This window comes from Catharus ustulatus, chromosome 8, assembly GCF_009819885.2.
Source record: "Catharus ustulatus isolate bCatUst1 chromosome 8, bCatUst1.pri.v2, whole genome shotgun sequence".
Classification (NCBI taxonomy): Eukaryota; Metazoa; Chordata; class Aves; order Passeriformes; family Turdidae; genus Catharus; species Catharus ustulatus.
Genome location: NC_046228.1, coordinates 34383630 through 34407521, shown reverse-complemented (window position 1 = coordinate 34407521; position 23892 = coordinate 34383630). Strand labels below are relative to the sequence as shown.

The following is a 23892-nucleotide window of genomic DNA, read 5'->3' as shown; positions in this document are numbered from 1 at the left end:
TTGACCGACCTGGTCTAGTGGGAAGCGCATTGGAAAAGGTGCATTCCAACCCCTCAACACTACGTCTCCATGTTGGTGTGTACGTCCGTCAGATCCCGCCAGCCTAGCTGGTCTGGGGGGGGGAATTCCTGCCTTTGGGACTCCCACTGCCTCAGAGAGGCAAAAATCGCCTCGTAGGCTTTATTTCTTGCCGTTTGCAGCGGCGGGGGGGGGGGCCGCACAGGGGTCTGGGGAGCTGCGGCCCGCGATCCCCACGGCCAACCCCCGGCCGCCATTTTGCGCCCCCCTCACACCCCCCTGTCCCCTCAGGCCCCGGCACTGCGCATGCGCGGGGGGCGGGGCGGTGCGCGCGTGCGCGGCCTGCCCCTTTATAAGGGCGGGAGCGGGCGGTGTCGGCGGCGCCGCATTGCAGACGGGCGCGGAGGGGCAAGCGATGGCGCGGACGCTGATCTTCGGGCTCTTCAGCCTCCTCGGACTCCTGGCCGCCGGTAAGCGCTACCCTCCGCCTCCCGAGCCCCTTACCCATCCAGCTTAGCCCCGGCGGGCTCGGGGAGAGGCTCGCTGAGCGCCCAGGGCGGAGGGGGCGAAGGCCGGTCCTGACGCTGTTTGTATTCCCGCAGCAGGACCCGCTCCCACATCCCAGGCAGAGGAAGCAGCGATGAGGGGGGATGGGGGTTTTAAGGGTGGCTGTGTTTGCTAGAGGGGGAGAGTCGCCCAAAAATAGCGCCAGGGAAAGTCAGGGAGAAGGGGGGCACTCCCCGGTGAGGGTCTGGCCATTCCCGCTGCCGGCAGGGAAGAGAATTCCCGATGGAGCCGTGCTCACTGTGCATCCCCGTCCGACAGGAGCCGGGCAGCTCAGCCCCCAGCTTGTGGGGACGCTCGGGAGGGACCAATTTTCTGCCAGCAGCGCTGTTTATCTCCTCAGGGAGAGATGGCTGCTAATCCTCTTGCAGATGGCGGGAGGCTGGTTGCCTTCGCTGTTGTGTTTTTGCGTTAGGATCTGCTGCTCCGTATGGAAAATTCCGCCGGTTTGCTGCTCGCTGTCTCATTACCTGGTGTTGCTGAGGTGAAAGCCATGGGGGGATGGATGATCGTCCCCCTTTAGCTGTAGGATTAGAGGTTACATTGTACATTGCAGAAGCTTGACACAGGTACAGAAATGATTCATGCCCTGACTCCCACCTTTAGGCTGTGGGATGGAATACCTAGAAACCCCGAAATGTAAGGACTTACACAGTGCTGTGCACAATTACCTGGAGAAGTTTCTTCTAAAATAGACTGTTTTAATATTAAAGCTTATTTCCTCACAAGTTTAACCTTTCAAAAGTCAATGAAAAAATGAAAAAGCTTATCTGGCTGTTGAAAAGCTGTAGGAGTAACAAGTAACCAGCTGGCTTAGTATAGTAAATAATCCTGTGAAATTTTTCATGATTGTATGTGAGTCTGTAGTTTTAGTGTCATTAAATCATAAAATGGCCTGGGTTGGAAGGGGCCTTAAAGGTCATTGGTTCCACCATCTGTCCTCTACCGAGGACAGAGACATGTTGCCCTAGATATATTGATAATGTTTAATATGCTGATATATGGATAGTTTAGTGGATTACCTCAGACTTTTCAGGAAGCAAGAAAGCAAGTATCAGCTTTCACTCTCTGTGTTTATGTGCTTTCACAGTGTCCTTTGAGTCTGCTCTGCACTGAATTAGCTGCCATCAGTTACCATTCCTCCTGGGACTGTTTCCAAATCGCTGAAACCATTGCAGTTTTTTGCTCTTTGAAAGTGAAAAGGCTTCACCTTGAAGTATCCACCAGCTTTCCCATTAGTGTATTTAGGGAAATTGAAATGAGAAACCAGTTCAGCAGTGGGAGGTGGCTTGGCCTACCTGTTAAAGGCATGGTATGCAGCTGAGGGCAGCAGGAGACTGGTCAGGCCTGTTTTTCCTTGGGAAGTCACTCTTTTAGCACAAATAAACAGCTGTCTTTTTTCACCCAGGTTGTGTTTTGGATACTCATTGCCTCCCCTACCTTGCAGATTTTCCTGAAGATTTTGCTGTGACAGCCTGAAACACCGTTCTCATCTGCTGAGCTCGCTAATTAGCTGTGCGAAAATTCAGCCACCCTTGTCAGATCCTAATGGAGTCACTTGGCTGCCTTACAGGCCGTGAGGGTTTTTGGTTGACCTACTTACAGGGCTTCTGTGCATCTTCCCTTTAAGGGAGACACAGAGGCTTTAAAGCAGGGTGTACAGGTCCTGGCATCTCCGGACTACTGGTGCACACTGATTATTCCTTGTCTTTGAGGCCGGGCAGGGAGGGAGAAGGCTGGGCATGCTGTTAGAGCAGGACTCAGTTTCTCTTTAACTGAACATTTCCCCCCTCCCTTTCCCTAAATTAAAAGTTAATCTGGGAGTGGAAAGTAAAAACTTTTGAGGATATGATTTTTTCATGTCCCCCCTCCCCTAAAATAGTAGACTTAACACCTTGTAAGTTCATGTGTAATTCCTCTAGCAAACAATGGTCAGAACATTTGGGGACAGGAAATTTGTAGACTGAGTTAGCCAGGCTTGAATTTTCTTGAGGATATGGATAAAGCAGATAATTGGACTGATCTGTAGTTTGCAGGCTTGTTTTGCTATGAATGTAGTTTCTAACAGGAAAAAAAAGCCAGGCTGGTGCAGCAGATTAAATTAGGAGAAGAGTGGAAGGAGTTTGTGACCAGGGCAGTGACTGAGGCCCCACCTCGAATCTTGTGTCCGGTTCTGGGTCTTCACTGCAGGGAAGACTGAAGTGCTGGAGTGTGTCCAGGGAAGGGAAGGGTCTGGAGAGTAAGTCCAGGTTGGAAATCAGGAAAAATTCCTCCTCAGAAAGGGTTGTCAGGTGTTGGAATGGGCTGCCCAGGGAGGCGGTGGAGTCACCATCCCTGCAGGTGTTCCACAAACGTCAGGACCTGTCACTCAGTGCTCTGCCCTGGATGATAAGGTGGAAATGTGTCACAGGTTGGACTTGATGATCTTGGAGGCATTTTCCAAGCTAAATGGTGCTGTGGTTATATAGAAATAAAACCCGTGTTTTCTTGGAGTAGCTGTGGCTGTGAGGCAGCGTCAGGCTGATAGCGCAGCAGTCATGTGCCCTGTGTAAACCTGCTCTTGCACAACCCCCTCCTTGTTTGCCGGGCAGGTATAAATAGAACGGGCTGCTTGGTTGTGTCTGGAGGAGCTGAGCCAGCCGGCCACGCCTGGCAGAGCTGCCCGAGCCCAGCGCTGCCTTTGTGCACCCCCGGTGTGTGCCGAGCTGCTCCGGGAGCCTCCAACGCAGAGGTGATAGGGAGGGCGGAGCAGGAGACAGGCAGCTTGTCAGCAAAACTGGATGTGTCACCTGATGTCAGCTGAGGCTCTGCTATTTCAGGGAAGGCTTTTCTGGTATATGAAATGCAGGGACATCTTGATTTTTGTGTCTGTGGGGGAAGCAGGGCCAGTTACTGGTGCCTGCCATGGGTTTTTGTTTCAGTATCTCGTGTAGATCTCATTATTCAAAGCAGGTCGGGGCAACGCCTTAGAACTCTGTGAAATAAAACAAAGACTTTCTTCTTAAAGGATTTACTCTATTTTAATGGAGCAGCTTTTAAATGCAATTAATTTACTCCTACTGAAATATCAGTTCCTGTTGCAATGAAAAAGGCTGCATCAAAGTGTGTTTATGTATTTTAGGGCAGTGCTTCTCTGTATTTGGTCATGGGGCAATGTTTGGTTTCAGATGCCTGATAGCAGATTTTCCCAGTCTTTTTGTTCTGGGTGTATTTGTCTGCTGGAAAAGGAATGTTGAATACAGGATTTCTGCAGAGCTTCACATGAAATCTGTCCCCTGCATCCCCTCAAAAAAACCTTCAGAACAAAAGCAGAAAGAGTGGGGATGGACCACAAGTATGCCTCAAACATTTTAGAGTATTTCTACAGGCATCTATCTGCTGCAGGGAAAAATGCAGCTCATAACTTTTTGGGAATATCTTAGCATGCTATATGGGGCCACTTATTCCTGATGACTACCAGGTGCCCTAGAACATCCATCCACTTATCTCTTCTGCATTCTACCATGAAAAAATCTCAGGCAGCAGTCAGGTCTTGCTTGACATCATCTGGCCAACTTGGAAGTTATTCTTTTGCAACCTTTGCAGTTACCTGGGATAATTTACTGGGCCAGTAGAGGTGATTTTACTGTCCCAGCTCATCCAGTTCTCTGCTCTCTTTAATTTTATTGTGATTGCTTGTACCTACACAAACTGCTTCTCTTACCATGCTTGTATTCTGGTGAGGGAAGCAAGGGAGTGCCTGAGGCAGAGGCAGTGTGCCAAAATGAGAATGGGTTCCCAACTTTGAGGAGGAGCCTGGTTGTGGTGTTAACTCCAAACTCATTTCTTGCCCATCACACTAGTTAGAAATGTTTCAAGCTTGGTTTTTCATCTGTAGGTCTTGGACAGGAAGAATTTCAACTGGAATGCTGGTGACAGCTAGCCACATTTCCTCCAATTTTTCTTCAAATTCCCTGTAATCCCTCAGAAGTTATAGTCACTTGACTGCCTCATTACTGCAGAGGCATTGGAGCCCTTTGGCCAGAGTCACTGGTGTGTGATGCGGTTACAACTTTTGAAGTTTTATTCATGAACTGGCCAGAGAGGCTGTGGAGTACTGAGCCCTTCAGATAACTTCAGATTGGGGTCACTCCTCCACTTCTTGACACTTTGTAAACTTTGGTGAAGAGAAGTTGATCCCTCTTGGCTTCTTTAACTTAAGCAGGCTAAGTCCCAAAGAAAAAGGGGAAAAGTCAGTAAGAGCACATGTGGCAGAAGTTGATGCATTCTCTTGGTCTGTGGTGTCTCTGGGATATAGTGAATTTATTTTTTTTAAAACATTGCAAGTAGGACAGTCTGGGAGTAGCATCCTTCCTGATGAACAGGTTAATGCACTTAGGCAGGTTGGACTGTCACAAAAGCATAGGAGTTGACAGCACCTTAAATGATCTTCACATTTTACTTCAATCTATGGAGTTGAACAGCAGCTCAGCACTTTGCTTGTGTATTTTTTTTCCCCAAATGACAGGTTAATTTGTCTGTAACCAGGGGTTTTCCTAGCAGTTGGGTTTGGAGGAGGTTGCAGTCTTCAGGTTGAATTTCTTTGTTTTCTTTGTGTTCCTAGTTCATTCTTTGGCTCTTCAGGGAATCTGTCTGCCCCCTCAGAATTGACTCTTATGTAAGGTGTTCACTTTTAAGTCTCATTTGTAACTTCAGTGCAACTTTGGAGGGGATTTCTTAGGATGTTTTTCTGAGAATCTGGGGAAAAAATTCAGACTGACTGTCTGTGGAAGAAGAGTGAGATAAGTGCTTGAGGGAAGGGAAGGTGTTTTCCAGGAAAGGTAATTGCCTAGCAATTTTCCTGTAACTGTCCTTGCAGAATGGTAATCCAGACATTATAAGCTTCCTTCCTTTTAGGTTCCTGTTTCTTGGAGAGGACGGAAGAGCTGAGCTGTGCTTTCACATGCATGGTCTATAAGCCAAGTGGAAAAGGTGATATTTTCTGAGGGAGCCATCACCTCTACTTCCCAAATTTGTGTCTGTGTCTTAGGATAAAGTTGGTAAAGCAAAGGCAGTGCTTTCTTAAATTGAAGAAACCACATCTGAAGTGGTTCAGTGAAGAGGATGAGTAAAGAAACACCTTGGCCTTCACAGACAAACTTGTATGATCTCTAAAAACAATGGCTTGCAAGAACTTCAGGAAATGGAGGGGACAGGTCTTGGTGGGCATGACATGTGACTGTTGAGAGCTGATCTACAGAGAAAGGAGAAATCTATTAAAAACTGGATACCCTTAGGTGAGGAACAATATATAAAATAGAGAGATGCCAGAGATAGCAAAGGAAGTAATTCCCTAGGGTTTTTCCATGGAGCACTGAGAGCTGTGTGAGGTAACTGATGGGGTTTTGCTTTCTCTTGGGTTGCTGCTATGTTAAATACCATGTTAAGGTGTTGCTTCTTTTGTAGCAAAGGCCATTTGGAGGGAAGAGTTAAAACTTTGTTCTGAGACAGCACAAGGTCTTAACACACTTCACTGGGATGTTTGCTTTTCTTGTAATGTAAGTTAATATACGAGAGAAAAATTCTGTTTCATACTTAAATAGGAGAACAAACTAAAAGGGAAAAAGCAGTAACAGTAGGGAGTTTCCAGCTATTCTTTTCTGAACATGCAGGATCTGAATTAATGCAGAGCTTTTTTAGCTTTGTTTCTTTTTCCCAGGATGTTCAGAAAGGGAGGATGGATATTGTTGCAATGAAGGTGCATCCTTTCATATCAGATATAATGTTTCAAACAAAAGTATTTCCCCATAATACAGAGCAAAGGAATAAAAATTTAACTGTGTTTGAAGTCACTGTGGAAGGTGTCAGGAAAGAAGCCATGATTTGTGTGTGTCATCTTTGTTCTGTAGCTGCTCTAAAATGTGCCAGCCGTGCGTGGCCCTAACAAACAAATTTGCTTAGTCATTTTCTGACTGGAAAGATCTGTACTGAAAACATAAAATTTAGAGTTGTCTTGACAAACAGCCAGCAAAGCTGATAAGTAAAAAGAAATCTGAAGCATAGTTTTTTTTGTCATACACTCAATAATGATCTATTGTTAAGGCTGTGAGGAAGAAGGAACAAGACATTGTGCTGAAGCTGGTACAGATCTGAAAAGTCATTTGGTTGAGAGGACCTTAAAAGTAAAAGTCAAACAAAACCTGAAAGCTCACAAAGAACCTGATCAACCCAATGCAAGTTACAACATGAATGCCTCCATTTGGCTGTAAAACACTCTCCTAAATCAAGAGTTTGAGAGACTGCTTGGAATAACTATTATTGGAGTTGTATAGTTCAGTTTTGTGGTTTACAGTAAGTTTCAATGTAGGAGGAGTAATTGTCTTTTGATAAAGGCATAGGTTAAAAACTGTACTTGTAAATATTTGGGAATCCTTCATTCCACTGTTTCAAGTCCAAGTCTTGACTGACTTCATTCAGAGCTTGACTCTGCCTTCCAGAGCCTTCCTACCACTGTTCAATGCCAGTGTCTGAAGGGGAAGAATAACTCCCTCAACCAAGTGTATTCTTGTTTATTGTCACCCTGCCAGAGCTGACAGCTCTCTGGCTGGCCAGTCTGACTTTGAAAATTAACTGTTCTTGGGGCTTCCAGATCAATAATGCTGGAGTTTAGAATAGGCTGTAAATATTTTGCTAACCATACATTATTAGAAGCTTTGAAGTCTTCTGCAGTCTCCCAGGCACTACCAGTGTGCTGTCCTGCTCAAGGATAATATGCAATGAAGGCTTTTTACTGGGACAGAGGGTGACAAGCTTCAAGCTCTTGTGTGAAAATTAGGTGTGCTAAACACGTTTTTCTTAAAATAAATGGGTCATTCCTCTGAAATCCAGTGTAAACAGGCTTTATAAATCAACAGCTGAGAAGGCTGCAGAGTGCCACCTATAAAGCAGTGTTTTTATCTGGCTGTTTGATGAGTGGTGGCCATGTAGCTTGTAGGTGCACTGGTAATTGAGGTTCAAATCGATCCTCTAATTGCCTAGAACAAGGCATGGGAAATGGGAAAGTGATTGTTCATCTGCTGTAACCTTACTGGAAGCTAGGAATGAAATAGCTGAACTCCTGCCTGGTGGTTGACAGTGTAATTTTACAGGGTTTTGTGATGTGCAAACTGCATTGATGTCAAGAGAACACCTGTACAGCTAATAGGTTTGAACAGTTGGGTTTATGTTTTCTCTTTTTTTTTTTAATTTTTGTAAACTTTGGCAGCTGTGCCTTGTAGGATTAGACCGTGGTGGATTTTTTGGAGTGGGCTTGCTGTAGGATTTTAGGAGCTGTTTCTTGTTTGGTTGGTGCAATGTAGGGCATCTCCTGAAGAAATAGAGCTGGTTTTAGAACCTGGGAGATGTTGGGCATCAGGTTCAGACAGCACAGTTAAAAAAAAGCAGCTTGGAATGTCAGCAAAAACATGAATTTGAATCACTTGTAATAGTGCTTTACATTTCTGTATCTTACTTGAAAACTTCATAGTGCCACATGGGATGGGAATGTCCAAAAAAGGACTGGTACATTTTTCACTGCCATAGGTTTTTCTGTACACAGCTGAAGACCTGACCAAGAGGAAGAAAAGGAAGTCTAAATAGATTTAGTGGGTTTAAAAAGTATGAGAGAACATTCCTGAAGAACATTCTTTAAGCTTTCTGTTTATGCTCAGTGTTTTGGTCTGTACCTGCTCTCAGGTCTTCCATGCAATGTGTACAATGTTGTGGCTCCTGTCTGATTTCTCCCCTCTCTCTCTCTCTCCCTTGCTGTGTGAGAATGGGATGCTTCATGTGGCAGGAGGAATGCAGGCAGCAATTCCAAGCTGGTTCAGAGCTGGAGTGCCAGTAGGGCAGGAGAGCAGGGAGGCTGTAGCTTTGAGAATCAGCTGTCTGTAGGGAAGATCTCTGTAATGAGAATTTTTTCTTATAGTTCTTGTGTGCCAAGCAAAGTGAGGTTTTGTATTTGGGAGTTTCAAATTTTCTTTTTATAAAAGGTGGATAATGGGGGGATGGACCCTGCTGAGATGCGGGAAGTTCAACCTTTACAACTTTTCCAGGTTTTTGTCTTTCTTTGACTCTGTAACCTGTGTTTGGTCACAAATTTCTGGATTGAAACATGCATTAATGAACGGTGTGGTGTTCTCTCTGGCAGCTTTGGCAAGCCCTGTGCTGTGGCAGAAGGAGTGTGTGAAGGGGCCGGAGGTGTGGTGCCAGAGCATCCGCACGGCGTCGCAGTGCGGGGCGGTGAAACACTGCCAGCAGAACGTCTGGAACAAACCTGTCGTGGTAAGTGCTGGCCCCTGAGAGCTCCCAGGCCCACCTTGCTGCTCTCCACACGCTGAGGGAGATTTCTCAAGTCTCTGGTTGGAGTTAGGTGCTGCACCTGACTCTGCCGAGGTTGCTGTGCCTTCATTTGGGTGCTGGATAAAGGTTTGTGCCTTGCACAACTGGTCTGCTGACTTCTCCCGTGAGCTGTTGCACAATCACCCAGCAATGTGTGGAATGGAACTAGTGGATTTCACTTGTTCCTCTGTGTTACTACTGACTCCTAATTCACAGGAGTCTTTTCTGAACTTGAGTAATTATTATGAAAAGTCTGTGTATTTCTTTAGGTCTTTCTCAAAGGTTAAAATTCCCAGAAGGATGCAGCATATGCTGAATTATGGGAGGCACAACAATAAATAATAGTACAAATGTTATATTTAGTGCAGCTTTTCAGGTTGCATTTGCACTAAATGTGAGGGCTGCTTTACTAGACTACTGTAACTGTAGTTTACAAACTGCTACTCTAGCTGTAGTTTGGGTATTTTTTCAGTTTTCTAGGGGAGAAAAAGCTATTTTTCTTACAGTCCACACTTGCTATGCTTGTGCAGAGATGCTTTAGGGAGAAGTAGGGGAAGGGAGGAATGTCGGAGCACAGCTACAGTGGTTGAAGCAGCCTGAAATGTTCAAAGATTTCTAGCAAGTGTGAACTTTCTGAAGGAAAAGGTGGAAGGAAGGCTTTCTTGGGGCAATCAACTTTATATTTCAAGGGATTGGGAGGAGGTGAAATGAGCAAGTGGTAGCATACCAACTTCTTCATACAGTGTTAGTTTGCTGATGAAACTGGAGCTGGACATGCTTGGAGTAGTCTCAGTCTTTGTTTAAAAATACCTCTTCCCACCCTGGCCTCAACCAGTGTTTCTTCCTTAATTCCAGATGTAATGTTTGTTCTATGTGTTGCTGTTCACACTCTGCTCTTACAGGCAATTAATTCTTTCTCCAAGTAACTCTGTGCTTCTCTCTCCAGAGCAGTATTCCCTGTGACTTGTGTAAGGAACTTGTGACTGTTGCTGGCAAAGTTTTGAAGGATAACGGCACTGAGGTAAGCAGAGCTCCTTTTCTCCTCACCCCAAAGCACTATTTGGTTTCAAGATCTCGTCATGAGGGGGTGGAAGAGTAGTCTGTGCTGTTTTCCTAATACAAGCAGCAGATGTTGAAAGGGACTAGAGTGCATGGGAAAAGACTTTTAAACAGCCTCTGCTGGTTTGAAAATTAGCAAATTCTAGAGCCCCCCCATGCCTTAACACATCCCTGACTGACTGTAGATGCTTAATAAAGTTGTTCTTGTGCCAGTGGAGCATCAATATTAAAAGGTGGGGTTACTGCAGTTTCTAGGAGTGGGTGGTTACACCAAGTGATCTTTGCTTTGGTTTGTGGGCACTACTTCCCTTTTTCTTTTGTCACCCTGTGGGTACTTTGTATAAACAAGTCACTGTCCCATGAGCCCAGAAGTTCACTTTCTCCTCTTAATTGTAAGTGTTCTGTTCTGGTGAGGCTGGAGTGTGTAGTCCACACAAGCAGTGTGACATGTTTGTGCTGTGGCAGGGTCTCATCAAAGGTCCAGAACTGGGGAAGATGTATCTGTAGTGTAGAACCTCATTCTAGTTCTGCTTGTTGCTACCTGCACCTACCTGAGTCCAAGGTGCTGGTTTCAGGCTTGTACTGTGCATTTTGGGAATGGAAGGAGCATTTGAGAGAGATATAATCTGTCTCACCTCATCTTTCATAGGATGAGATCCGCTCTTACTTGGAAAAGACATGCGAGTTTCTTCCTGACCCAGGCCTTGTCTCTGAGTGCAAAGAAATTGTGGATTCCTACCTACCAGTTATCATGGATATGATCAAGGAAGAGCTTGTAAGTAGATAATGATTTTCAGCTGTTGGTATTAAAAGCTGTGCTCCTGTTGATGCCCAAATGTCTGTTCTACCTAAAATTGCATATGATCCTTCAATCCTATGTGGCTCACTGGTACTGTTAGTTTGAAGACTCCTTCCTTGCCATGAAACATTTTCCTTGTCTTACCATGTTTCAGCTGAATGACTCTCTACTCTGAAGTTTAAAAATGCCATCAGTTTGGAGCTTTATGTTTGTGCATCTTGTCTCCCCCAGGATAAACCTGAGGTTGTGTGCAGTGCCCTCGCTCTGTGCCAGTCCCTTCAGAAGCACCTTGCAGCAATGAAGCTCCAGAAACAGCTCCAGACCAACAAGATCCCAGAACTGGATTTCTCTGAGCTGGCATCCCCATTCATGGCTAATGTGCCTCTCCTCCTTTACCCTCAGGACAAGCCTAAGCAGAAGCCTAAGGTAAGGGTGCCAGGGCTGTTCTAGCATGGACCATATGTATAATCTTGGATTTAGTTCTACAGTCTGTAAAGAGCACAAAAAAACTCCACAAAAAAATTGTGCTGTGGTGTTGCCATCCAGGATTGTGGTAATCAAGCAGGTCTTGCTGGAAACAACTTCTTCTGAGAGAAAGACTGGCACCAGGGTTCAAAGGAAGAACAGCTCTTCCCATATTTTGAGCAACCTGCTAGCTGTGCCCCCTCAGGGGATGCATTTGTCTCTGAATGTAGGGGTGACAGAGTGGATTGGAAAAGAACAAATAGTTGACAAAAGGGGAAGAGATGAGGCAATGAACTTAGTTGCAGAGGCTGTGTTGACAGCAAGCCAGAGTGTGGGAGTTGAGCAGTGAGTGGGTTGAGAACAAATTGTGGGTAGAGCAGGTAAGATCTGTGCCACATTTAGAAACCTCCCCACTGTGGTCTGTAACAAAACCAAGAGATTTGAAGATTGGGTATCTTAACTATTATCTCGGCTTTGGAGCCAAGTAGGTGCCTAATCTCCATCTAGTGGCTGGTGCACACACCAGCAGTAGCTCCTTTCCCTACCAGCTCAGGCTTCAAAGTATTCTCTAGAGTTTTTATTAATTTTTTTCTTTATTAAGGTCTGTACATAGCTCAGAATAGCTTGTAAAACTTGGTAGTGACAGGATCTTCTAAAACATGTCATGTGAAGTTGTGTCAGCTTCAGTTTCCTCTCACTCTTTGTCCAGGCCAGTGGGGATGTGTGCCAAGATTGCATTCAGCTGGTCACTGATGTTCAGGAAGCTGTGAAGACAAACTCCTCTTTTGTGAAGTCTTTGGTTGCTCATGCCAAGGAGGAATGTGATCGTTTGGGACCTGGGGTGTCTGATATGGTAAACTATCCTTTTTTATGGAAAAATTCTGTTCCTGTAAGCAAACATGAAATAGTTTGCTCTGTGCCTTAATCCGCTGATCATATTCTCTATTTAATACCACCAAGGAGACTATGATGCATGTGTATAATAATAACAACACTGAAACTGTAAACTTCATGGTCAGGAAAGTAAACTTCATGGTCAGTGAGATGTATGGGACTGGGGAGGAGGAGAAAGACTCCAGATTGCTTCTAGCCCTTAAAGGCTTTTTTCACAAAAATGGTCTGGGTGGGTGATGTGGTTGCTTTTTGCTCTGAGAGGAAGAGAAAAGGTTAAGCAGTTATCTGTGCAGCAGTTTTGTAACCTGAAATGCCATCTTGTATTTGGGCCAAGCTCTGAAAGACTTGCTGTTATGCAGTAGAGCAGATAAATTAATACCTTGAGATGCATTAGAAAATTCTAGATTAACTCTACAGTGTGAGTGGTTTGATACTCAGGGGACTTTCTTTTCCCACTTTCTGCAGTGCAAGACCTACATCTCTGAGTACTCTGACTTGGCCATCCAGATGATGATGCACATGGTAAGATCAGCAGAGTGCAGTATTGGCTCTCAGTTCATTTTTCTGGCTTGTGTAGCTAACTTATTTGGAAACAGGAAACACATGCACCCCAGTAAAACTCTGGGGAGAACCCTTGCTCTGTAAGTCTTGGTGTTAATGCTTTGAACTTGGTGTTTGCTTGAATAGTAATTTTGGTTTCAGGATGCTTTCTTTAGCATGTTTCTTTCCATTTTATAACCACTTCTGCAGTGTAAGAGGCAATGTAATCCTTTGAAATATGAAGATACATTACACATGTTCCTTTATATTCTTTTATCTCAGTCCTGTGCTTACGCAACTCCCCCAATACTGTGTTAAGGATATTAAAGTTGGCTTTGTTGCAATACTGCAAAATTAGTTTATGTGTGAGAGATAAGGTGTCTCCTGGAAGCAAGGCTACTCATCCTTCTGGAATTGCTGTCTCAGGGTTCCTGCTCTGTGGGCTGTTGACAGGAGCCATGGAAAGTGAGTGGTACCTTCTGCAGCAGCATACATTTACCTCATACATAGCACCTCTTTATCCTGAGCTGAGGGCCTTTAAAAAAATGGCTCAGCCTTTCCTTAGTGCAGTCCGAGATGCCATAGGTGACATATCCACATGTTCACCTATAATTTGTTAACTTGAACCAACTGAATTTGACAACATAGTGACCTTTTTTTTTTGCTTCCAGTTGCTAAAGGCTACTTAGAAACTCATCCTGTTTCTTAAACATTTGGGGGGAAGTCAGTGTTTATTCCAGCAGCACTTAGTTTCTCATTCTAAGCATTGCAATGCAGTGTGTTGTTAATACCTGAAATTGGAATATGACTACACTGTGTGTGCATCTGAGTGTTGTCCAGACTCTCTGGAGGTGGCCTTGCCCAGGATGCCCTAATAACTGCAGATGAGTAATGCTGGCTAGCACTGTGCAATTAAATGTGAGTTGCTGTGGCTGAGGATCTTTGGGGTGGGGACTGTGTCATATTCCATTATCTTTGTGGAAAGAATATATGCAGTTCCAAGTGCTTGATGTGTTTTTTCTCTTAACTGTTATCTTCAATTTCTCCTTTCTTGCTCTGTCTCCAATCTCCCCTGTCAACAGAAGGATCAGGTAGGTGAGCAACTTGCCTGTGGTGATAGCCTGCTTGTAGTTCACCCTTTGCTTTTAAAGGGCTTGTAGTTCACTTCTTGCTCTCTTAGCTGTACACTTGGTGTGATTGTACTCAGTGCTGACAGATACAAGGGATATTTATGTGATTAAAACAGAGAGAGACTACAGGCTTCCTCCAGTGCATCAGTCCTTTGTGCTACTGAGATTTCAACTTGATTATGCTTTGGCCAAGAGAGCAGAAAATATCCTCCCTCTTATAGAAGAGAAGGATAGATGTGCAAAAAGCATGCCAGTGGCTCCTGACAGCTGCTGGTTTAAAGTCTGGGCTCAAAAGGGCTTGAGCAAAGCTGTCCCCAAGTGTTTCCTTGGCTAACTTTTAAATCTAGGACAATGGTGTGGATGTTTGAAGTACACGAACTGAAAAGATGGAGGCTTCCAAGAGCAATTTGGGCTTTTAATTTAACCCGTCCTGTGGGACCTTGTGTCTGTCACCTCTCTGTGAAGGGAACGTGTGTGTATGTGGGTGTTAGCTGTAACATTAATATCTGGAACTGCTTCTTACAATGCATGAACCAAAGGGCTTGACTTAAAGGTGCTGCCTGGAGTAGTCTGAAGCAGCACAGTGTCTCTGAGGTGCTGCTTTTGCCTGTGCATGAGATTGTGGCATGATGTATTAGTATTAACTCTGGGATAAGCTGTAGGAAGCTTGCAGCAGGGTGAGATGTCACCTTCTAATTACCTACAGGACCAAGGGTGTCTTTTTCTAACTTAAGTAGACTTTAGGTGGGTAAATTCAAGTTCTGTGTCTCACTCTGTATGGCCTTTCTCACTTTGGGTATCCTCCTTAGAGCAATTTGCCTCGTGTCTGGCATTTCTTTGTGCATTTAGTACAGTAATTTCACGAATACAAGCCGCACCAATTTGACCAAAATTTTGGTGGAAACCCGGAAGTGCGGCTAATATTCCGGGGCGGCTAATCTATTAACAAAATTCTAAAAGCTGCCAACACGGAAGTGAGAGCCCGCGGCAGCCCCAAGCCAAGCTGGAGCCCGGCCGGCCCCGGCAGAGGTGGGAAAGCCTGGCAGAGGCGGGGCCAGCAGTGTGGGGGGCGGGCGGCAGAGCCTGAGCCAGCAGGGCGGGGCAGGGAGGGCGGCAGAGCCTGAGCCAGCATGGCGGGGGAGCCGGGGAGAACTGGGGCTAGCAGTGCAGGGGAGCATGGCAGAAGCAGGAAGGCCGGCGGGTGGGGCTGCCTGGCAGCGGGGGAAGCCCAGCAGAATCGGGGCCAGCAGCGTGGGGGAGCCCGGCGGTGCGGGGGCCTGCAGTGCCGGCCAGGGCGAGGAAACGCGGCGGCGGTGCAGACGGGAGGGGGCGGCCGGCGAGCCAGGTGGCGGCGGCGGCAGCCCTGCCGGCGGGGCGAGCGAAAGCGGCGCTCGGCGAGCGAAAGCAAGCGGCGCTCGGCGAAAGCAAGCGGCGCTCGGCGAAAGCAAGCGGCGCTCGCGAAAGCGGCGCTCGGCGAAAGCAAGCGGCGCTCGCGAAAGCGGCGCTCGGCGAAAGCAAGCGGCGCTCGGCGAAAGCAAGCGGCGCTCGCGAAAGCGGCGCTCGGCGAAAGCAAGCGGCGCTCGGCGAAAGCAAGCGGCGCTCGCGAAAGCGGCGCTCGGCGAAAGCAAGCGGCGCTCGGCGAAAGCAAGCGGCGCTCGCGAAAGCGGCGCTCGGCGAAAGCAAGCGGCGCTCGCGAAAGCGGCGCTCGGCGAAAGCAAGCGGCGCTCGCGAAAGCGGCGCTCGGCGAAAGCAAGCGGCGCTCGCGAAAGCGGCGCTCGGCGAAAGCAAGCGGCGCTCGCGAAAGCGGCGCTCGGCGAAAGCAAGCGGCGCTCGCGAAAGCGGCGCTCGGCGAAAGCAAGCGGCGCTCGCGAAAGCGGGGCGGGCGCTCGCGGGGCGGGCGCGGCGCGCGGCGCGGGGCGAGCGAAAGCGGCAGCGGGGCAGGCGGCGAGCCCGGCGGCGGCAGCCCTGCCAGCCGGGCGAGCGAACGCGGCAGCGGGGCGGTGCTGACGGGAGAGGGGGGCCAGCGAGCCCGGCGGCGGCGGCAGCACCACCCGGCCAGCCCCGCCGAGCCGTGGCGCTGAGCTGGGCCACCCGGCCCCGTCGGCAACCATGAGCGGGCCGAGCCTGCCTGGCCCCGCCCCGAGCCAGTAAACCCCGCTATGCCGCGATCCTGTTACTAATTGGCCAATTTGTGAAAGCTGCGCACGGATTCTCGCGACGAACGAAAGTGCGGCTAATATTCGGGGTGCGGCTTATCTATTGACAAAGACAGCAACATTGTCGAGGCACCGGGGGTGCGGCTTATAATCCGTGCGGCTTGTATTCGTGAAACTACTGTAATATATGTTTCAAAAAAGAAATGCATGAAGAGTGTATTTCTTTGAGAAAGAAAGCCTTTTTACAGACTTGGTTTCTGTTTGCTGTTTTCTCTTACTGTGAGAACACTGCAAGTTCCCTTGTTGCAGTACAAATGGTTAGGCTTGGGTTTTAACAAGCTCAACTTTTGTTTCTTGTAGGCTGTGTTCAGTAATGAGAGAAACTGTTTCTGTTTGCAGAACGTGATGTTTCTGGCAGCCTTAAAGAAGGTAGTTTGTGGATGAGGAAAGAGGTTCTTTCTTCTAGGCACTTTCAGCTTTTGGGTGAACTCTGAAGTCAGGATAATTGGCCTCTCCTGTGATCCCTTAAAGCTGGGGAGCAGCTTTGTGGATGCAGCTCTGGTGTGATGCTGCTGGTGGCTTGTTTTGGTGTTGGTAGTTCTCAAGTCAGCTCCTTTTGAAGGGCTTGCAGAGTGTGGCATGTGGGACATGGTTGTTAAATGGGGTTTTTAACCTCTTCCTCTTTAACAGGAACTGCTAAATTCCATCCAGTAGCTGTCCTGCCTATAACCTTACCAAATGCTTTGGCAATACGTGAAGTAGAAGTAGTCATGAAACTTTGTATTGGAACCTTTAAAAATTTTGCTCTCTGTGCCTGCTCACAGGCTCTGTAGAAAGGGCAGAGCCTTCAAGACTTTAAAAAATTGTTTTATCTCTTTCCAGCAACCAAAGGACATTTGTGCCATGGTTGGGTTCTGTTCTTCTGTCAAGTCTGTTCCCCTTCAGCCTCTTGTGCCAGCTCAGGTGGTTCATGAGGTGAAAATGGAAATTGTGGAGGTAAGATGGGCTTTTTGTACTTTGCTTTCCTCTGTGGTTTAGTGTAACAAATTAAAAGGTGAAAAAGATGAGCTTTCCTGCACAGAATAATCCAAGTCTCCCGGCATATAAATTCCTGGCCCTTTCTTGTTTCTGATGCTGTGAAGTAGGAAAGCTGTTTGATTTGTTCAAACAGCAGAGTCTACACTCAACCAGAGCTACAAGGTAATGCTTCAGGATTGAAAGGGGAACTCTTGTTCTAGCAGTTCTGAATGACGCCTTAAATGCGAATTCTCAGTTTGAGTTTTGGTTTTTGTTTGGAGTAATACTTTGATCCCTTTTAAAAATGGTGCAGCACTCTGCATGTGCAGATGAGGGATCAGAGAATGCTGAAGCTCTGAGTTTGAAGAAGCACCTTGCCCTATGCAAAGGTTGTTTTTGCAATCAAGAGGGTGCTCTCAATTCTAGGAAATGTTGTCCTCCGTTAATGTATTTTGAAAACCACTATAAATTTCCCTTGACTTCTGTCTCTGTGGGATTGCTTATTTCTATGTGTCTGCTAAATTCAACTCCTCATATAGCCTGGGGGTTGTAGTCTTAAAATTAGTCATACAAAATGCATGTTCGTTAAGACAGACTTTTTACTGAGACCTTTGAGGTTGGTTTTGGGTTCTGTGTGACCTTTTGCACACAGCCCAAACTGAGCAGCTGGATAAGTGCTGTTATGAATTGTCCCTGTCAGATGTGCTCCAATACTGATTTATTGTGCTTGTGTTTCTTCTGTGTACTCAGAAAGCCTCAGTCCAAGAGAAGACTTTTTCCTTGTGTGAAATCTGTGAGACCATGGTGAAAGAAGTGACTGGCCTCTTGGAGAGCAACAAGACAGAGGTGTGTGAGGGGTGGGCATTGTAGGCTTTCCTGTGTTTTGGCCGAGACTGAAGGGGGAAGGAAAACCAGTTTTATTGCCTGTTTTCACTACAGCAGCATTTCTGTCCTGGCTGGGACAGGAAAAATATGCTTATGAAGTGAGTGACAGTTCTCTGCCTCATTTTCTGCTGCTCCCCTGTGCTTCAGGAGGAGATTGTGCACGAGATGGAGGTGGTCTGCCGCCTGTTCCCGGCCAGCGTCAAGGACCAGTGCAAGGACTTCATCGAGGTCTATGGCCAGGCTGTGATTGACATGCTCTTGGAGTCAACAAGTCCTGAAGCTGTGTGTGCCATGCTGAAATGCTGTGCAGCCAGCAAGCTCCCCCAGCAGCCAGGTGGGTGTGATGAGTGTTCAACATGAGCTGGCTCTATGATGAGATCACTACTGATACTGCTGCCTTTCCTCTCTTTGTGGAGGAACTACCCAAGTGCTGATGTTTGTTTTGTTTTTTTTATTTTCCTTCTCAGTTGTAGTGAAACCTGCAGGTGGCTTCTGTGATGTCTGCAAGATGGTGGTGGCTTATGCAGACAAAGAGCTAGAGAAGAATGCCACGACAGCTGAAATTGAAGCTTTACTGGAAAAAGTCTGCCACTTCCTGCCAGAGTCTGTCAGTGAACAGGTAAGGTGTTTGTGCAGGAGGCAGAGTAAAAAGCCGTGGTCTTGGTGGTTGGGAGCTGTCCCTGTTGATTTGTTGGGTTTACATAGGTCCTAACAGTGACAGCTATGTTAACCTCATTTTCTGGATGTTTCATCTGATATTATGTCTATATGCTAATTTTAGGTCCATCTCTCAAGTGTCTCTACTTCTGCTATACATGTCCAGGTACTCCTAACAGAGAGGTCTCTGTGTTTGGCCAGATGCCTTGTCTCTGGCTGGAGACAAACTGTCCACAGGTGCAGCTGGGACTAGCTTGTGTCCAGCAACCTGATCCTCCACAGGTTTTTCCCTTTACTAATTAGCACCAAAGGTAGCAGTATCTATGTGTCTAAATCTGCATTAGAGCAGCAAGAAAAAAAGGGGGAAAAGGCTTGATCTGAGGCAGTTAAATGACCGTTCTGTGTGACAATCTGCCTTCCAGTCAGGGCAAGGCAGATGGAGGTGAACAGAAGGATGAAACACAGAATCCTGAAATAGTTTGGATTGGAAGGAATCTTAAAGACAGTCTTATTCCAACCCCCCTGCAGCAGCTTCTGTTGCTGGTTTTTGTAAAAGCCTTCTCTGCTAAAGGCTGGGAGGAGTTTGGGGTGCAGGGGGATTAGGTTTGCTCAGTTCCCATCCTTGGGAGTTGGCAGTCCCTTGAATAGATGTCTGCGTTTAAGGGCCTGAATTGACTGGCTGGATTGTTGTACTAATTTGCAGTCAGGAAAGGTTTGCCTGGAAATCCTCTGAGAGCAGTGGGTGGGAACAGTTGAAGGTTTTGGGTTTGTTTTTTTTTCCTCAATACTGATCCTGTTCAGGGGATTAATGGAGTAGCTGGAAGCAGGCTGGTGTAATTCCAGTGGGACACCTGTTAGACCACTGATGTCAAGATTTACCTGAAAATCTTATTAGGTGGCTGCTGAGTGTCAGCAAGTGGCAACTGCTTGTGAGTTTGCTGGGGTTAGAAAATAGAGGCTTAAAGCAGCTGTGGAACAGCTCTTCCTGCTGTGAGGCTGTTTAATAGCTGTGGTTGGTTTATTAATTGGTGCTCAGCATTCTCTGCTGAGTGCAGCAGCATCCTCTTCTGCTCTGGAGCCAGCCTCTCCACTAGAGGGAGAGAGGCTGTTCTGGCAGGAGGTGCTCCTGCTGCTGCCTTTTCTGAGGGAGTAACTTGAGTTCAAGTGCTTAGGAGTGGAGTCCTTGCTGCTGCCCTGCTCAGGATGTTTGTCTCCAGCTGATTCCGTGTGCTTTCCTCTTGAGACAGGCGTGATCTCCACGATCAGAGAGGAAGCTTTGGAGTCAAAGCTTCTTCTGCTTGGTTCTTTTCTTCCCAAAGCCTGTCCTGTTTGGTTCTTTCCTTGTGACCCCTTATCTCCTCGTAGTTTGTCTACAGAGAGCTGCAGGCAGGTATGAGCCAGCAGAAGCAATGATGCAGTCGTGTGATTAGTGCCTGACTCCTTTGCCATCAAGCCTCTGCTTGATCTTTGTGGGGTGTGTTGTTGGGGTGTTTGGTGTATCACTGCTGCAGACCACATGTTCCTCTGCTTTCAGAGGCCATAGCAGGAGAATCTCTCCCACCCTGTGTTTTGTTACAGTGTGTGCAGTTTGTGGAACAGTATGAACCCGTGGTTGTGCAACTCTTGGCAGAGGTGATGGATCCCACTTTTGTTTGCACTGTGAGTATTGCATTTGGTTTTATTGAGTGCAGGCTCTGATACAGTCCTGGGTGCTTTTCAGTGCCCAGTGTGCAGAAACTCTGCTGGAATCAAAATCAGCATGCTGAATGCTTGGAGCAAGCCCCTGGTGCAAGGCCTGGGGCTTCCTGAATAAACAGCTGTCTGACTGCCAGCCGAACACAAGGAGAGAGCTGCCAGGGGTTACCCACTGCTGAGGTGCAGTGACAGGGTGTGATGTGCCCTGAATGTGGTGGGAGGTACAGTGACATTTCTTGAGAAAGGTCCCTCTCTAGAAGATCTGTTTTTTTCAGAACTTGATACGAAGGAGTTCCAGTAACTTAACTCTACCCTGGGTCAGGTTACGTGGCTGCTGCTTCAGCTGCAGCTGTGACCTCATGAGAGCTCCTGCAGCTGCCTCAGCGCAGCCTCCTCACTCACTCAGGTGGAAGCTCAGACATCAGGCTGGGCTTGAGGCCTCTTGCTGTGCTTAGAAAGGTGCTGACTGTGCTGCTGCTCTTTTCCCAGAAACTTGGAGTGTGTGAGTCAACCAAAGAGCCTCTCCTGGGGAATGATGCCTGTGTCTGGGGTCCTGGCTACTGGTGTAAGAACATGGACACTGCTGCCCAGTGCAATGTACGTAATGCAGCGTTCTGCCTCCAGTTTCCTGTTTTTGACAGCTCCTTCTGAGCTATTTTTGGTTTTTGCTGCACTTTGAACTGAATTAATTCCAGTTCAAAAAAATCAAAAGGGTACCAGCTTGATTAGAGGGTGTTTCATAGCTCTTAGCTTTCTCAAAGCTGATTTCCCTCTCCTTCTCGTGTTCCACACCTGTCCGCTAGTATTTCAGAATCTATAGTAAGGAACAGTGTCAACTTTATATTTAGTCAGTGTTCCTGCAGCCAACAGACCATGTCACAATCTCTCAGCAGGCTCTAAAAATTGGCTTCCAGTGTTGCCTCTTCTGCCAGGCCTTAATGGCTAGGGGTCATCAGCCTTCTTTGCTAAAGCTCCTGGCTGGTGGGGTTCAGGATGTTATTTATTCTAGTCCTCTTTGAAATCACTTATTTAAGAAAAGCAGATTTGCTCCCAAGATCTTGGCTCGGGATAAGGTGTTGAACTGCTTGTTTGCAAACTGGCTTTTTTCCACTAATATCAGCTATTTCTTCCCCTTTAGGCTGTTGATCACTGCAAACGTCATGTGTGGAACTAGAAGAAGAATTTCCAGTTCTGAAAGTTTGCCATGGCTCTTAGGAAATGTGGGCCGAGGTTGGCGGAGAGCTGTATCTCACCTGTCCCTCCTCTCTGCCTCATTAACAATTTGACCTTCAAGTTCCTTTGTTGTAACTCTTCTGTAGCAGTGCTGCTGTTGAAGGATCAGATTTTCATTGTCGACTTAACAAAGATATTTCTGATTGTACAGTTTAACCCATTATGCTCCTAAAAATAGTCAGTGTGTTGTAGATTTTTTTTTTTAAATTGGTAGCTGAAGTGGTTTTTTTTATGTGCTGGGAAGAATGACAGAGATGGTGAAATGAGACAAGGCTCTTATCTTTTAATTTAAAACGAGAGAGCAAGATAGCAACTAAACTTTCAAATGTCTTTCTGTAGGCAGCATTGGGAAGATTTTACATGCTTTGCATTTTTAACATCTGGCTGGAACGTTTCTTTTCTATGTATGGGAACTCTAAGGGATAACGTTGAATCTGGAAATCCTTTTGGCTGGAATTTTCAAAGCTCTGCAGATGCAGAGGAGGGGGCTTTGTGTGCCCAGCTAACTTCAAAAGATGCATCTGAGTGATCAGCCATTTGCATTTGAGTGACCAGGCTTGTGGCTCATGGTGTTGTTATAGCAAAGGAAACCCCTCCCTCAGCCTTCCATCACATCTTTCTGACTTCCTTGGACTCTGTCTCAGCACGGCTGTTCTGCTGCCAAGCCCAGGCCAGTGGGATGTCAGTCTCCTGAAGCATGCTGGCTTACCTGAGAAATGAATGACTCCCTCTTTTTTTCTTATCCTAGTTGCTCAATTCTGCTTGGTCTTGCAGCTTCCCACAGGCTGGATGCTGAGGAGGTAGCGTGAGCTGTCACTGGAAGATGGAGGAGGATCAAGTCAGCAGGAGCTGGGAATATGTCAAAGGGAGTTCAGGGGAGTTTGTGGAAAAGCGGGGTTTTATTGTAACCTGTTTGTTCCCTGCTCTGCTGTTTCTCTCACAGCATATTTCAGTCATCTAAAACTTGAGAGGTGCTGTGAGGCCTTGGGGGCACCTCCCACTGCTGCCCACCCACTCTCACTGACACCCTGCTGAGTAATTGGAGGTATGGATTGTTATCCAGAGTTCCCATTTCTGTTGGGAAATACAGCAAGCAGAGATGGCAGGTGGTAGGAGCACTAAAGTGTAGGTATTTGAGGCTCTGCTGGCACACTTTCACACCTCTCTGAAATTCCACTTAAATGGCTTGAAATCCCCCCAAAAAAAGCCTTCAAGGCAGGCTGCTACCCTGGGAACATGGCAGGCCCTTGATGTGAAGGGTCCTTGGGAGTGAGAATCCTGCCTGTATTGCATTGGGTGTGCACTTCAGATCAAGTTAATCCCCACAGCAGAGGCACCAAAGTAGCTTTGAGGAGACCTTTGTGGCAGATGTGGAGCTTTGAAAATTCCAGTCCTGTTCAGAAAGATGCTGGTAACTCCTGCTGTTCCTGTGGTGTGTGGGGCGTGCAGGAGCTCCAGTAGCAGTGCTGTGGCAGCAAGCAGAGTATTTTTCATTGGAAAACCACTGGACTGCAGGTTTTTAGTTGATACTAAAAGCCTGGGCAGTGCTGAGAGATGGCAACAGAGGTGGTTCTCCCCTGTTTCCTGACTGGTAAAGCGCTCATGGCTTTAAACAAGGTGGGGAAAAACCAGGAAAATTTCCCCTAAAGCCATAAAATACCCTCAGTTCTCTGTCCTGGCAGGCTTGTGCAGTGGCTCTGGTGGTGTTTCCCAGCTGGGGTAGATGGAGCAGATAGGAGCGGGGCTCTGTTCCTTCAGCACCGCTGCCCTGGAGGGATGGGTTCTGTTACACCACGGCACAGAGGGTGGCATTGGGTGTTTTAAACTTGGCTGGGGGGAGGTGGGGCTGCATTGGCAACTTGGCAGGTTGGGATGGTTTTATTTTCCTGGGGTTTTTAGTAGGATTCATGCTGGCAACCTGCTGTGCAAGGTGAACCAGGGGAAGTCCTGTGCTGCTGCTGGGAGTCCCTTTAGTTTTCTCCCTTCCTGTGGACCGTGGCACCTGACCTGCTTTGAGTCATGCTGGGGGTGGGGGGGAACACTGTGCAGTTGCTTTCTAAAGAACATTGTCTTGATTTTATTTTTTTTTTCTGCACAAAAGCTTCCTTAATGAACAATAAAAACTTCTGTAAACCGACAAGTTCTCGTGTTTCGTTTTTGTCGCCGGCAGAGGTTCCCCTTGGCTGCAGGGCCAGGAGCAGGCACATCCCAAGGTGTTACTGGGAATCTGGGCCTGAATGGATTCAGGTTGCCATTAGGCTGCGTGTCCCATCAAGCCTTTGTTCTGCTGAGCAGGGTTGCAGGTGGAAGAGGCTTGCCTGGGATTGCTGCCGCTCTCTTCCCTGGACAAACACAACGCCTGGTGTGAGGCAACAGCCCCATGTTGCAATCCCCAGAGGGACTCCTTGATACCCTTCCCTGC

At 47.1% G+C, this 23892-nt stretch overlaps 1 protein-coding gene across 3 annotated transcripts; it reads left to right on the top strand.

Annotated features, from left to right (window-relative positions):
- Window positions 1-380: 380 nt before the first annotated feature.
- LOC116999293 (prosaposin) lies at window positions 381-23607 on the top strand. Of its 3 annotated transcripts, none has more exons than XM_033065825.2 (15): window positions 381-488; window positions 8750-8883; window positions 9887-9961; window positions 10649-10774; window positions 11030-11224; window positions 11973-12116; window positions 12623-12679; window positions 13783-13788; window positions 16866-16979; window positions 17751-17846; window positions 18033-18219; window positions 18353-18504; window positions 20121-20201; window positions 20727-20834; window positions 21376-23607. In XM_033065825.2, the coding sequence occupies exons 1-15, from the start codon at window positions 434-436 to the stop codon at window positions 21409-21411; spliced, it is 1566 nt and encodes a 521-aa protein (XP_032921716.1). In that variant the 5' UTR covers window positions 381-433; the 3' UTR covers window positions 21412-23607. The 3 variants fall into 3 exon arrangements, with proteins under 3 accessions (XP_032921716.1, XP_032921715.1, XP_032921717.1); XM_033065824.2 differs by having other exon boundaries at window positions 13780-13788; XM_033065826.2 differs by lacking the exon at window positions 13783-13788.
- The last annotated feature ends 285 nt before the right edge of the window (window positions 23608-23892 follow it).